Source organism: Eschrichtius robustus, chromosome X (assembly GCF_028021215.1).
Source record: "Eschrichtius robustus isolate mEscRob2 chromosome X, mEscRob2.pri, whole genome shotgun sequence".
NCBI classification, from domain to species: Eukaryota; Metazoa; Chordata; class Mammalia; order Artiodactyla; family Eschrichtiidae; genus Eschrichtius; species Eschrichtius robustus.
In genome coordinates this window covers 46,588,770-46,604,957 of record NC_090845.1, presented here as the reverse complement: position 1 = coordinate 46,604,957, position 16,188 = coordinate 46,588,770, and the positions used below count along the sequence as shown (strand labels likewise).

The window sequence follows — 16,188 nt, the reverse complement described above, 5'->3', positions numbered from 1 at the left end:
CTGTCAGCGGATCTGGAACGAGGAGGAAGGGCCCCTGCAGTACAGGGTGGGCTGGGATAGGGTTGCAGCAGCAGGAGCTTTAGGCCTCCAAGCCCCCCTCAAGGGCTGCGGCTTCCAAGAAGATGCTTTCTATGGTGGAAGAGGCAAGAGGAACGAGCGGGTTCACTGGGAAGAACGAACAAAGAGAGTTTCTTTACAAGAGCCAGAACAAACAGCGAACATGCTAAACTGGTTTTTAACGTGGTTTGGGAGGGGAGGGGAGTGGAGAAAGAGAGGGAAACTCAGAGCTTCTAGACCACATTGTCCAGGTCCTTGAGTGCTGTCTTAGACTCTGCATGCCCCCAGCAGCCCAGCAGGCCTCCTGACAGAAAGGCAGCCCTCTAGGTACATAGTTCTGTAGCCTGTATGGGAGAGTAGAAGGAACCAGCTGCAGGGGCGGGGAAGAGGGGGTGGGCCTGGCTCAGGACAGGCTCCTGACCTCTTTACCTTTCTGAAGCCATCTATATACCTGGCTGCCCAGAGCTCCCTAACTTATCAGGATTTTGCTTTGCAGGACTTTCCTGGGGACAAATGGAAACCAGTAACAGGAAACAGGAAGACCAGCCAGTCAGGGAGGTAAGTGACCACTCTGGGAGTTGGGGTGAGTTAGTACCTCTGAGGCTTCTGTGGAAACTGGTAAGGTTTTCTATTTGCTCTGTTTCCTTTGAGGAACCTTGTCTGGTGTCAGTACAAAGGCCTTGATGCTGTAAGATGTAATCCAGCCTGCCCACTAGGCAGCTGGGCTATAGACCAAACTGATGGGTAGCACATTTTGGAATACGTAGTCAGGAGTATTGTGGGACATTGTGCCCATCAGCTCAGAGGCCTGAGGCAGGTGCCCAGGCACAAGGACATGGGGACCAGACCATGCTAAAACACAGATGGAAGGCATAAACTATGCTTGCCTTCCCAGCAGCCACTGGGTGGTTGGAGGGGCCAGAGAGGAGGTAAGACTGTCCAGCTACTGCTGTGCCTTTGCCTCAGAGTGTTTCTTGGGTTCTGCCACCTTTCTTTTTATAGGGCTTGTTGAGAGCTTAAGGTCTGTTCATTAAAAACCCAAGGCAGATCATGCTAACAATAGGGTAGAATTCCTAAAAGAAGTCAGGGACATTTTTACAAATGGTATGTATGGCTTGGGCTAGAGGGGAAAGAGTTGCTTCTGCAGAGCCCTTAAGGAAAAAAGAATGCCCAGAGTGGAGAATCTGTTCCTGTAATGTGGGGAACATGGCACCTGGCACTTATGCTCCAAAGACATGAGCCCACCTGTCATAGGTGACCATGCGGAGGAGACAGTTACCTCCTCCAGGTTGCTCTCCATCAGTCTGGTTGGAACCCCTCTTTTGTGAAATTGTTTGATATACTCTTTCAGCCAGTTCTTCTCCAGGACAAGAGGCCCGTAAATTATATTGATTCTTTAACTCAAACTCCAGGAATAAAGGAGGGACAGGGCAGATGGCTCTTAGCTGTGCCTCTGTGGGGGCACCTAGGGAGAGGGCTAGAATCTGGATCCCCTGACCTCTGAAAAGCCCAGGGTTCTTTCCAGGGGCCTATATTATCCCCTGTGATTTGGTGGTATAGTCAGGAATAATTTGGGCTTTCTTTTGACTCCAAAGTCTGGGAAACCTATCGGTTTTCTAGTTGGCAACGGAAAGAGAGGAAGCCAACATTTACTGATCACTAACTAAGTGTCAGTCACTGGGTTGGATCTTTTTATACCCATAATCTCATTTATTCTCCACAAGAGTTAATTTTACTACCTATTTTATAGATGAGGTCCAGAGAGGTTATATAACTTAGTTGAGGTCGCACAGCTAGTAAGTGATGGAGCCAGGACTCAGACCCAGGTTTGTCTGGCCCCAAAGTTCATGCTTTTTCCATTATAACTGCTTCAATTAGGATCCCTAAGGAAACCCTTCAAATGGACCCCTCAGTATCATGTCTCAGGAACCTAAGGCCTGGGTGGGGATACTGTGGGATTCTATGGCTGGCCTTGATTCCCCACTGTTCTTGGAGAAATCATCTCAGTCTAGTGGGTCTGCTCAGTTTCCCCTAATAGACTGAGACTGTCGAGAAAGGAGACCACACCTTGGTCATGGATGTATTCTCCATGCCTAGCACGGTGCCTGACACAGAGAAGTTGCTCAAGATGTATTTGTCATTTGCTTGCCAAATGAAGAAACAGAGCCTCCTCCACCACTAGAATAGGTGAAATGACACAAAAATTATAATGCCAACTAACATTTCTTGAGCACGGTACTCTATTCTAGGCACCATTCAAAGCGCTTTACAAATATTTATTTACCACCATAACCTTAAGGGGTAGGTACCGTTAGTTTCTTCATTTGACCGAGAGAAGAAAGTGAAACACAGATAGATAAATTCAGTTGCCTAAAGTCCCACAGCTAGTAAGTTGACTAGACCCAGGTAGTCTAGCTTCAGAGACACTATACTATGCTATGGTGCTTCTCCAAAATGGCTGTCTTACTAATCAGCCAGTCAAGGAAGAGGACTTTATTTAAAACCTAGTATATGTACTGCCTGTTTCTAGGCAAGCAGGGAAATATTAGAGGAAGAGCATCAGGAAGCATAATGCCTGCCCATCCCCAGCTTGAGCAAGGAAGACTAATCCACACAAAGTTAAGTAGCAGTAATAATAAATTACCACTTGCAAAACAACCTATGTGCCACTAGCTAGGTTACACATATCCTGTTTTATCTTCCCCCAAACTGTCAGGAAGGCATTATTATAACTAGGGCAGTGATTCTTGAACTTGAATGTGCATTAGAAATACCTGGAGGGCTTGTTAAAAAAAAAAAAACAAACCCAGACACATGGTAGCTCCCACCCCGCCCCCAGGGAGTGTGATCCAGTAGGTGTGGAGTGGGGCTCAAAATGTCTAACAAGCTCCCCAGGTGATGCTGATGCAGCTGGTCCTGGGATCACACTGTGAGAACTGATGACTCAAAGAATCTGAGGTTCAGAGGAGCTAAGTAACATACTCAAGGTCTCACAGATACTAAAGGGACAAGCCAGGTTTTCAACTCAGGCTAGTTGCTATAAGATGAAAAAGTGTCAAATACATGGTTTAAACAAGAAAAGCCTGGCACATGGTAAGGGGCCAACACATGATAAGTATCACTGTGCCCTATTTAAGTTCACTGGAGGGTAAGAAAACTAAAGGCTGGGGCCTACAGGAGGAAAGGCCCAGAGGGGAAACTAAGCAGGCTGTATTGGAGGAATAAACCCTGCTGGTTGTTAAGAGTTCTGGCCTTATCATTAAAAAGTCTACAAATAACAAATGCTGGAGAGGGTGTGGAGAAAAGGGAACCCTCCTACACTGTTGGTGGGAATGTAAATTGATACAGCCACTATGGAGAACAGTATGGAGGTTCCTTAAAAAACTAAAAGTAGAATTACCATATGACCCAGCAATCCCACTACTGGGCATATACCCTGAGAAAACCATAATTCAGAAAGGGTCATGTACCAAAATGTTCATTGCAGCTCTATTTACAATAGCCAGGACATGGAAGCAACCTAAGTGTCCATCAACAGATGAATGGATAAAGAAGATGTGGCACATATATACAATGGGATATTACTCAGCCATAAAAAAGAATGAAATAATGCCATTTGCAGCAACATGGATGCAACTAGAGATTATCATACTAAGTGAAGGAAGTCAGACAGAGAAAGACAAATACCATATAATATCACTTATATGTGGAATCTAAAATACGGCACAAATGAACCTCTCTACAAAACAAAAGCAGACTCAAAGACATAGAGAACAGACTTGTGTTTGCCAAGGGGGAGGTGAGGAGGGAGAGGGATGGAGTGGGAGTTTGGGGTTGGTAGATGCAAACTATTACATTTAGAATGGATAAACAAGGTCCTACTGTATAGCAAAGGGAACTATACCCAGTCTCATGGGATAAACCATAATGGAAAAGAATATTAAAAAAGAATGTATATATGTGCATAATTGAGTCAGTTTGCTGTACAGCAGAGATTGGCACAACATTGTAAATCAACTGTACTTCAATAAAAAAAAAAAGTTCTGGCCTTGAAGTCAGTCTGCCTGGGTTCAAATCCAGGTTCTTCTGTGCTCTAGCTGTGTGAATTTGGCAAGTGGCTTTCTCTCCCCCCGCCCCCCGCGCAGCTCCTCTCTTTCACCCCACCCCATTGGTATCCTTATTTGTGAAATGGGGTAAGAGTGCTTACCTCCTGTGACTGTTGTGTGGAATAATTGAGTTAATATATGTAAAGCATTTAGGACAAAATCTGGCACCATAAACCCTCAGTAAATGTTAGTTGTAATAAAGGAGGAGGAGGAAGAGGAGCAGCAGCAGCAACCCTAACAGTAGAGAAAAAGGGTAAAGAGTGAAGTATTGCACCAGGATAGTTAGGCCTTGAAAACTAGGTAGGATGGCAAATATGGAAGCAATTGAAGGTTATTGATCAGGTAAGTGACATGGTAAGTATGGCACTTTAGATAATTTGGCAGCATTTGCAGTCTAGATGGGTTGAAAAGAGACCAATTAGGGGCAGTGATCCAGGCATGAATGAGTGTGGCCTTGGATTGGGAAGGTGGGGGTGCAATGGGAATGTAACAGAAGGGATAGATAAATATGTGGATATTTTGGGGGAAATGTTTGTTGCAAAAGCAATATTACAGGAAATTAAAAACAGAAGAAAAAGTATCTTTTTTTTAACACCTTTATTGGAGTATAATTGCTTTACAATGTTGTGTTAGTTTCTGCTGTATAACAAAGTGAATCAGCTATACGTATACATATATCCCCATATCCCCTCCCTCTTGCGTCTCCCTCCCACCCTCCCTATCCCACCCCTCTAGGTGGTCACAAAGCACCGAGCTGATCTCCCTGCGCTATGCGGCTGCTTCCCACTAGCTATCTATTTTACCTTTGGTAATATATGTAAATCCATGCCACTCTCTCACGTTGTCCCAGCTTACCCTTCCCCCTTCCCGTGTCCTCAAGTCCATTCTCTACATCTGCGTCTTTATTCCTGTCCTGCCCCTAGGTTCTTCAGAACCATAGAAAAAGTATCCTTACTCTTACCACCCTAACACCCTGATTGTTTTCATTTCCCTGCCAGCCTTTATCTATAGGTGTAGAGATTTGCGGGTGTGGGGGTGGGTCATGATTATAATAACTATGTAGATGTGATTTTGTGTGTCCTGCTTCTTTTTTCCCCACTAAGCATTACTTGGTGAACAATTTTTCCTGTTGCTATAAAGGCTTCCTCAATAGTTATAAATTTTAATGGCTGCATAATATTTCACCAGCTTAATGTGCCCTAATTTGCTTAATCATTCCCAAATTGGTGGATAATTAGGTTGTTTCCAATTTCTTGCTATTATAAAGTAATGCTGCTGAAACATTTTGAGCAGCTATAACCTTTTTCTCATTTTGAATTATCTCATTAAAAACAATTATACAGAGTTGGGATTAGTTGTTGAAAGAAAATTAGCATTCTTATTGTTCTTGATATATTTCACCAAACTGCTTTCCCTGGAGGTGTTTTACTCTGCCATTAACAATATATGAGAATACCAGTTTCCCCTAAAATTTGCCATCATGGAAAGTTTTCTTTTTCTAATGCAATAGGTATAAATGGTACATATTATAATTTTAATTTGCTTACTTTGATTATTCTGGTTTGAACATTTTTCATGTATTTATTTAATATTTGCATTGATTCCCATATGAATTGTTGGTTCAGATAATTTGCTCACAAATACGTGACAACTTTTGAGAGAAAAGTAGAAAGAACTTGGGAATGAAAGGAGTTAAGCCAAAAATAATTTTCTGCCCCAGTGACTTTAGAAAGAGAAAATTATTGACGTAGTGGGGGCAGGTGACAAGGGGACCTGGTGTGGTGGAGATAATAAGTTTGAGTTGGGATATGTTGAATTTAAAGTTAGTGAGGAAGACAAGGGGATGCTTTTGAGGAGCCCTGTTGATCACCCAGCCAGCGGGGGTAGGATGAAGAAGAATAGCCAGCAAAGGGGATTGAAGGGGCAAGCATCTGGAGTGGTAAGAAGGAGAAGTATGCCAGTGTACCATCACAGACGATAAGGAGAGGACTGATATTGGCTTTGACGGTTTGGACGCACAAATGACCTTCGAGAAAGCAAACTTAGTAAAATGGTGGGCATAGAAAGTAGATGGCATGATGGTCTGTAAAGGGGATGCATAAAGAAGAAATGCACACAGTTTTACACATCCTAAATTTACCTTTTAAGTGAGTTTTGGTAAATTTGCATGCTATGCAATCATCACCACAATCCAATTTTAGAACATGTCCATCTCCCTAAAAAGATCCCTTTTGCTTATTTCCAGTCACTCTCTATTCCACACTCAGCCTCAAGCAACCACTAATCTACTTTCTGTCTCTATGGATTTGCCTATTCTGTACCTTTCATATAAATGGAATCATACAATATGTGGGCTTTTGTGTCTGGCTTCTTTTACTTAGCAAGCTTTAGCAGTTCATCTTTGTTGTAGCATATATCAGTATTTCATTCCATTTTTTGCCAAGTAATATTCCATTGTATGGACATACCACTTTTTATTTATCCATTCATCCATTAATGGACATTTGGGTTGTTTCCACTCTTTTTGTGAATAATGCTGCTATGACCATTCACATACAAATTTCTATGTGGACATATGTTTTCAGTTCTCTTGGGTATATATTTAGGAGTAGAATTTCTGGGCCATATGATAACTCTGTTAACTTTTTAAGGAACTGCCTAACTGTTTTCCAAAGTAGCTGTACCGTTTTACAATTCCACCAGCAAAGTAGGAGGGTTCCAGTTTCTTTTCATTAATTTTAATACAATGATTATGTGTTACTGTGTGATTTGGAAAAGGGTTTAAAAGAAGAGTGCTTGAAAAGACATTTATACATTTTAAAATGTTTAAAAAGAAGTTGGCTAGGAAAAGGAAGGGGAGAAATGGGGTGGTAGTTAGAGGGGGAGATAAGGTTTAAGTTAGTGGTTCTCAAAATGTGGTCCTAGGACCAGCTACCTCAGTATCACCTAAGAACTGAAGTAGAAGTGCAAATTATTGGACCACACCCAGACCTACTGAATCAGAAACTGGGACATGGCCCAGAGATGTGTGTTTTAAGAAGCCCTTCAGGCAATTCTGATGCAAGCTAAATATGAGAACCTCTGGTTTAAGTGATGGTTTGATCAGGATTTGGGAAACTGGTTTAAGTTTAAAAACAGAAAGGAGAGGTCAAAGGAAAGGGAAAGAATATTTATGCTGAATATGGAGGCAGCAGATCATAGTTTATGATCTCAAGGAAGATGAGAAGGCCTAGGAAAGGTCAAGGGCAGAGACGATATTTAAAGAGGAGAAATCCTGATGGAGCTTCCGCTCACCTTCCTCCCACTATACACACATTTTTAACATTTCTTACGTCATTTCTGTCACAACTGGAATGATGGGTGTAGGTGGGAAAATCAAATGTATATTCTTGAGCCACTCTCTGCCTGGAAGCCTGCAACGAATTTTAATTCCAGGTAGTTACACTCTTGGTTGTCTCCCTCCACAGTTATTTAGTTTGCATGCAGAGAATGCAAACGCATTTTGATATTAGCAGGAGGGAGAAAAACACTGGTGAGTAGATCTGCTGGGAGAAAAAGCTACATAAATGTGAAGCACTTAAAAGCCCAAAGAAATTATTTTCTAGATTATCTCATTTGGTTTTCCATACTTATAATTGCCTTCTGCGATCGTTTCCATTTTTCTACTTTGCACAGACCTTTAGAATGTGTAGAGTGTTTATATATATATATATATATGACCACAGTTAATCCTCACAGAAACTCTGTGAAGCCTTATTTTTCCCATTTGACTGATAAGGAAGCTGAGACTCAGGAAAGGTATTATTATACTATTATTAACAACAACAACAACAAAAGGTATAATAGCTAACATTTATTAAGTGTTTACTGGGTGTCAGGCACTGCCCTAAGCATTTCACATGAATTAATTTATTTATTACTAATCATGACCCTATGAAATAGTTACCATTTATTGACCCAGTTTTACAGATGAGGAAACGTACTCACAGATAGATTAAAGTCACTTGCCCAAGGTCAAACAGGCATCTGACTCCAGAGCCCATTACTTCTGGGATTATACAGCAAGTACGTGACAAAACTAGGCTACTACCCAGGTTTTTCACTTCGCAGCCTAGGGCTCTCTTCCTTCTTTTTATCATACCACATCATGAGCAGAGTGTGGAATATCCAGTACACATTTCCTATTTGCCAATTGGGTAAAAGAAAACGGATAATTCAGAATTGAATCTCATTTTATTAGGAATAGTACACTTTTCAGGAAGGCTTTACCAGCTAAGAAGAACGCAACCTTCAGAGGCATGAAAGGATTTGTCAAAGAGTGTGACAAAGTGAATTTAAATACTTGGATATTAATTTAATCCTGGGTACACAAAACCTATTCAAGGAAAATTATAAAACGCTAATGGGAGAAATAAAGACATGAAGAAATGCATAGCTATACTCTGCTTCAATTTGGGAAGACTAATATAGTAATGATTACAATACTCCCTAAGTTAATAATATATAGATGTAATGCACTACCAATTAGAGTCACTGTGGTATACTTTGTAGAACTTATCAAATTCACCATGACATTTATCTGAAAGAATAAGTGGGCAGGAAGACCAAAGAATACATTTATTTAAAAAGGTAATGGTGGTTCAGCCAACATCGTTCTCAATGCTGAAAAACTGAAACAATTTCCACTAAGATCAGGAACAAGACAAGGTTGCCCACCCTCACCACTATTATTCAACATAGCTTTGGAAGTTTTAGCCACAGCAATCAGAGAAGAAAAAGAAAAAAGGAATCCAAATCGGAAAAGGAGAAGTAAAACTGTCACTGTTTGCAGATGACATGATACGATACATACAGAATCCCAAAGATGCTACCAGAAAACTACTAGAGCCAATCAATGAATTTGGTAAAGTAGCAGGATATAAAATTAATGCACAGAAATCTCTTGCATTCCTATACACTAATGATGAAAAATCTGAAAGAGAAATTAAGGAAACACTCCCATTTACCATTGCAACAAAAAAAATAAAATACCTAGGAATAAACCTACCTAAGGAGACAAAAGACCTGTATGCAGAAAACTATAAGACACTGATGAAAGAAATTAAAGATGATACAAACAGAGGGAGAGATATGCCATGTTCTTGGGCTGGAAGAATCAACATTGTGAAAATGACTATACTACCCAAAGCAATCTAAAGATTCAATGCAACCCCTATCAAACTATCACTGGCGATTTTTACAGAACTAGAACAAAAAATCTTAAAATTTGTATGGAGACACAAAAGACCCCGAATAGCCAAAGCAGTCTTGAGGGAAACAAACGGAGCTGGAGGAACCAGACTCCCTGACTTCAGCCTATACTACAAAGCTACAGTAATCAAGACAATATGGTACTGGCACAAAAACAGAAACATAGATCAATGTAACAGGATAGAAAGCCCAGAGATAAACCCACGCACCTATGGTCAACTAATCTATGACAAAGGAGGCAAGGATATACAGTGGAGAAAAGACATTCTCTTCAATAAGTTGTGCTGGGTAAACTGGACAGCTACATGTAAAAGAATGAAATGAGAACACTCGCTAACACCATACACAAAAATAAACTCAAAATGGATTAAGGACCTAAATGTAAGGCCAGACACTGTATGACTCTTAGAGGAAAACATAGGAAGAACATTCTATGACATACATCACAGCAAGATCCTTTTTGACCCACCTCCTAGAGTAATGGAAATAAAAACAAAAATAAACAAATGGGACCGAATGAAACTTAAAAGCTTTTGCACAGCAAAGGAAACTACAAACAAAATGAAAAGACAACCCTCAGAATGGGAGAAAATATTAGCAAACGAATCAACGGACAAAGGATTAATCTCCAAAATATGTAAACAGCTCATGCAGCTCAATATTAAAAAAAACAAACAACCCAATCCAAAAATAGGCAGAAGACCTAAACAGACATTTCTCCAAAGAAGACATACAGATGGCCAAGAGGCACATGAAAACCTGCTTAACATCACTAATTATTAGAGAAATGCAAATCAAAACTACAATGAGGTATCACCTCACACCAGTCAGAATGGGCATCATCAGAAAATCTACAAACAACAAATGCTGGAGAGGGTGTGGAGAAAAGCGAACCCTCTTGCACTGCTGGTGGGAATGTAAATTGATACAGCCACTATGGAGAACAGTATGGAGGTTCCTTAAAAAACTAAAAATAGAACTACCATATGACCCAGCAATCCCACTACTGGGCATATACCCTGGGAAAACCATAATTCAAAAAGAGTCATATAGCACAATATTCATTGCAGCTCTATTTACAATAGCCAGGACATGGAAGCAATCTAAGTGTCCATTGACAGATGAACGGATAAAGAAGATGTGACACATATATACAGTGGAATATTACTCAGCCATAAAAAGAAACACAATTGAGTTATTTGTAGTGAGGTGGATGGACCTAGAGACTGTCATACACAGTGAAGTAAGTCAGAAGGAGAAAAACAAATACCGTATGCTAACACATATATATGGAATCTAAAAAAAAAAAAAATGGTTCTGAAGAACCTAGGGGCAGGACAGGTATAAAGACCCAGACGTAGAGAATGGACTTGAGGGCACGGGGAGGAGGAAGGGCAAGCTGGGACTAAGTGAGAGAGTGGCATGGACATATATACACTACCAAACGTCAAATAGATAGCTAGTGGGAAGCAGCCGCATAGCACAGGGAGATCAGCTCGGTGCTTTGTGTCCACCTAGAGGGGTGGGATAGGGAGGGTGGGAGGGAGACGCAAGAGGGAGGAGATATGGGGATATATGTTTATGTACAGCTGATTCACTTTGTTATACAGCAGAAACTAACACACCATTGTAAAGCAATTATACTCTAATAAAGATGTTAAAAAAAAAGGGTAATGGTGGTAGACTTACCCTATCAGATTTTAAAGTCTGTCATAAAGTGACAGTCATTAAAACCATATGATAGTGGGTTGAAAAAAAGTCAAACAGTGAAATTAAATAAAAAAGAGAGATTCTAGGAACAGATAGTAAGACTATAGAGCACACTGGATGCAACCGTGAACTGTGGAAAGCAATCATCTGTCTTCAATAAATGTTGGGAACTGTAGGTATCAATATGGAGAATAATTAACTTAGAGCCACAGTGCATACAGTACTCTGTAGTAAATTTCAGAAAGCAGACCAATGGACCAGCATATTCATTCCAGCTATGGATGGAAGATAAATTTGTGCCTGTTAAACGGAGGATATCATCAGAGACAAGATGGATGGTTTCAAATATTTAAAAGTTGGGGGAAGAAACCTTTGTACAACAAAATGTAATAAAAAGCTAAATAGCAGAATGAGGAAAATGTCTGGGGTCAGCATCACAGATAACAGTTGACTGTCCGAAAAATATAAAGAATGGATACAGATGTAGAAGGTCGGCTTTCAAATTCAGCTTCACAAAAGGGCAAGGAAAATGAACAGCCAATTTACACATGAGGAAATAAAGGCAGTAAAATCACTTCCTGGAAAAGTACAACCTCTCTACCAATTAAAGAAGTGCAAATAAAAACAACATCAAGGTATCACAACCTGCTTATTAAATTATCAACAATTAATGGAAATTATAAATAGAAATTACACAACCCTATCTTGACAAGACTTAAGGAAACAGTATGTGTTTTGGGGAGCAGTATAAATTGGTTCAGTTTTCCTAAAAGACAGTCTAGAAATATGTGACAAGAGTTGCAAAACTGTTTGTACATACTCCTTGATCTAGCATACCCCCAAGGAAATAACCTAAAAAGGAAAAAGTAATTTTTTTTAAAGATATTTAAAGTAGTGCTATTTATAATCATGGAAAATATTTACCAATCTAATATATCATCATGATGGAATAGAATATAGCCATTAACAGTGACAGTTATACAAATATTGGGTCTTACACAGAAATGGGTATTTGTAATAATACTAACAACAAAAAAGGATAAATTCTAAACTCACATGTTGAATCTGATAGTAGCCTTGCACAAAGAAGATTCAGAAAGGCATCTGGTAAAATGTAAATAGTTGGAGTTGAATGCACATGGTGTTCTTTGGGTACATGTCAAGTTGCTGGAATTCATAATAAAAAAGAAAATCTGAAGAAGAGGCAGCCCACATTGGTTTGATTTAGGCCCGCAAAGTTAAAAAGATCAAGGGCTTTAGAAAAATCCCCATACCAATGACAGACAGTGTCACTTACCAGACATGCTTGATCTCTCTGTTAGCTAGAATTTGTTTTGCTAGAATTCTCCATCAACCGGCACTTCTGCTTATCTAAATCTGTGAGAACTTGACACTTCTGAGGGGGTACATCACCAGACATTTGTGAATCTTCAAATTTGTTACCATTACTACAACATAGAACCTCTCCACCCCCACTAATGAACATTTTATTATCTGACTCAGAACCATTACTTTCTCAAGACCGTTACATTTCTCTTCACTTCCATCATCGGCACTAGTTTGCAAATAGTTTGCATTTCAGTGCCATTATTCACAGAGAAGCACATATTCTCTCTACCATGGTTACTGCACACCTATGTACCTTGTTAACAAATAGAGACCTATCAAGCCACATTGAGATGGGAATGCCAAGTGGTTGACTAGGCTCCCTCCTTTGCTTGGTGACTTGCCCTACAAACCAGTATTGTGAGGCCTTGCAAGTCAAATTCATACCCTTTGCAAAATGACCAGTTATTACACTTCATGGATCTTTAGGGCTACTCTCAAAGGGTTAAAACCTCAAATGTTAAATACGTGCATGCCAAAGAACTACTCTATGATGATAATTGTCATTCATAATTGAGCGCCCAGAATGCCTTTTAAACTGAGATAAAATCATGTTCTTTATAACTTTGGTATTAAGTCTATTCCACTGTATTTTAGGTCTTCGAAATTTAGTACATTAACACCTGGTATATATGAGGACTCAAATATACAAAAATTGCTCTCTTCCTATGGCACATCCATTGTTTAATGATGGCGGGGCACCGAATTTCATTAAATAGCATCAGGATTCCCAGAGCTTTATGGACCTCCCATTATTTTATTTTGTAAATCTTCATCGCACTTGTTACATGGGGTGGTATGTATATAGTTAATTAAAATGCATTTAGTTTTGAGAGTTGTTGTTTTTTTTTTTTTTTTGGCTGCATTGGGTCTTTGTTGCTGTGCATGGGCTTTCTCTAGTTGCAGTGAGCGGGGGCTACTCTTCCTTGCGGTGCACGGGCTTCTCATTCTTCTCATTGCAGTGGCTTCTCTTGTTGCAGAGCACGGGCTCTAGGCACACAGCCTCCAGTAGTTGCAGCACACGGGCTCAGTAGTTGTGGCTCACGGGCTCTAGAGCGCAGGCTCAGTAGTTGTGGCGCACAGGCTTAGTTGCTCTGCGGCATGTGGGATCTTCCCGGACCAGGGCTCGAACCCGTATCCCCTGCACTGGCAGGTGGATTCTTAACCACTGCGCCACCAGGGAAGCCCTTGAGAGTCTTTTTTTAATGGCTTTATACCTCTTAAGATACCCTGATGAGTTGGGAACCTGGTAGATAATGACTGTTTAGAGCAGTGGATCTCAAAGTGTGATCTGGGACCAGCAATACCATCATCATCCTGGGAATTGTTAGAAATAAAAATTCTCCACCCTGCCCCAGACCTACCAAATTAGAAATTCTGGGGGTAGGACTAAGCCAACTGTGTTTTAATAAGCCTTCCAGGTGATTCTGATGCATGTTCAAGTTTCAGAACCACTGCCTATTAGAGAATAGAGCCTCAATAACCTCGGCCAGCCTGATCCTCCATTAAATTGTTCTCATGGATATCAAACCCTCCAGACCCCTCCACAATGTGTTACGTGCCCCTAAAATGTCTTTTATTAAATCTCTTGAGAAGGTTATGAGAATGCTGAAGGGGCAGCATGTTGTGCTGGCAAAAGCATGGGCATTGGAGTCAGGTGGACCTTAGTTGTAACTTCTCCTGGCTGCTTATTCTCTTTATGTTCCCTCAGTTGTTTAACCTCCCTGAGTCTCATTTCTAACGTGGGCAAGAGAATACTCAGGCTGGAAGATTGTCTTCAGGGTGAAACGAGATGGAGTCTGTTAACTGTCCAGTGCTGTGCCTGACACATGGTGGACTCTGAGTAAACAAGAGTGGTCATTACCATCCCTTAGCACCATGTCTGTGACACTATGCAGGGTTCAGAGGAGTAATGGGAAGACCTTGGAAACTCCAAGTTGGAGTCATTGGAGAGAGGAATCTAAGCTTCACCCAGGACAGCCCCAATATAGCAAGGACTTCTCTGATCTCTTCAAAGGACACTTTGCAGCAGGCTCCTGGGGGCTGTAGAAGGCTCAGAGTGAGTCCTGCCACTTGTATTTTGCTGTTGCCAGACTAATTGTTCCTTGCTTGAAGTTCTGTGGCCCCAGAGACGGAGAAGGGTGGCAACAACAAGCTCTCTGGGCCCTTCTCCCCTCCCTGTGTAGCCTCCTTGTATCTCACTTCCTGGATCTTGCAAGTATTTCCTTCAGCAATAAGCTGGGAGTGGCTGTTTCTCTTGGAGCAGTCTTATCTTTTGGCTGCCGAGGAAAGGGGAAGGGGAGAGGGGCTGGGACTGTGCACTCTTGCTGCTGAGATCCTGGAATGCCAAGCTATTGTGGTGAGGTTAAAAATAAAAATTCCAAACAAGAAAACTTCAAAAGGCCTAAGGAGGAGGCGGGAGGAGATTTTTCAGTCTCTGAAAATACTGGTTTTCATTTTCAATTACTATGAGCCCCTCCCCCCCCCAAAAAAGATTGTAACAAAAGGGGAAAATCTATTCATCAGAAGAACAGGCAACCTGTGCCAAGAGGAAAAGAGAAGAACAGCCCAGGACTTGGCACACGATTTGCTTTTGTTTTTGAGATGTAGGCTCCTTGCTGGTGTCAACAAAGCCCTTTCTCAGTCTTAGCTTTCATGCTTCCTCCCCTCTCTTCAGCAAGGAGCTAAAGTCTTTGAGAACACCTTGGGGATGAATGTAGTGCAAGTACCTTTTGCCTTAACTCAGGAGTCCTTGCTTCAGTGGGATTTCCCTTGGAGCCAGATAAGGCAAGTTCTAGTCTGGACACTACTACTTCTTACTAGCTGGGAAAATTAATGACCCTCTCTAAGCCTCAGGATCCTCACCTGCAAACTGGCAATAATGGTAATTACTTCAATGAGCTGGTGTGAAGATTAATAGAAATACCTACATGAAAGTGCCTACAACAGTGCGTGACACATAGTAAGTAAGAAGTAAGAAACCATAGTTCTTTTCCCTTAATTTAGCTCCTTATCCTCCACTGTAGGGAAGAATCCTTACTTCATCCCAAAGAAGAGTTGTAGATTTAAATTTCTGTGCATATAGGAGGCTTGAGCCCTTTGAAACTAGGGCCTCTAGAGACCAATATCCTTGGCTTGAGCCTGACACACTTCAATGGAAGCCTCCCATTCACCAGTCTGCTTCAGCTATTAGTGCCTGGAAAGCAAGGGCTACGGGTTTTGCTCCCCTGAGATCTGGTCACCTTGCCCAGTGTAATATTGAATTTCAGCTTGGATGACTTGTACACACATGGGCCCAGCTGGTCCCATCGAGGGCAGTCCTTCCCCTTTTCTGGAGTCTTGCCTAGTTCTGCTCCCCTGATGTAAATGACTCTGCAAGGTTCAGGCTGCCCTTACACAAGCTGTGTCGGTGGGAGAGCAGTGGTTTTGAAATTAGGATTGATGCAGAGAATAGCAATTTCCAGGTTGCCTTGCTAGAGCCTAGTGCCTCAGGATAGTGTCACAGTGCCATAAATCAGGGTACTGAATGTCCCTAGAAGGGTGTGCTCTTTTCTTCCAACTGGTTCTGGAGTTGGCTACTTAGAGGTAAATTCTGTAACGCTGACATAAGTGATTAGTACCTAAACGAGACAACATAGAATATCTAGTCTTGGTGATCGTCACACTGCTTTTAAGCCTA

The 16,188-nt window shown here is 41.2% G+C and overlaps 1 protein-coding gene across 5 annotated transcripts in view; it reads left to right on the top strand.

Moving 5' to 3' along the window:
* The window catches only part of SHROOM4 (shroom family member 4), a 202,630-nt gene that overhangs the window by 166,502 nt on the left and 19,940 nt on the right, over window positions 1-16,188 (top strand). For all 5 annotated transcript variants that reach the window (XR_011072284.1, XM_068533556.1, XM_068533554.1 and 2 more), the window contains one exon: window positions 554-615. Coding sequence is in view for 4 of the 5 variants with exons in the window: in XM_068533556.1 (XP_068389657.1) it covers window positions 554-615 (62 nt within the window). In the remaining variant the exon portion in view is untranslated. The remainder of the gene's footprint in view (window positions 1-553; window positions 616-16,188) is intronic.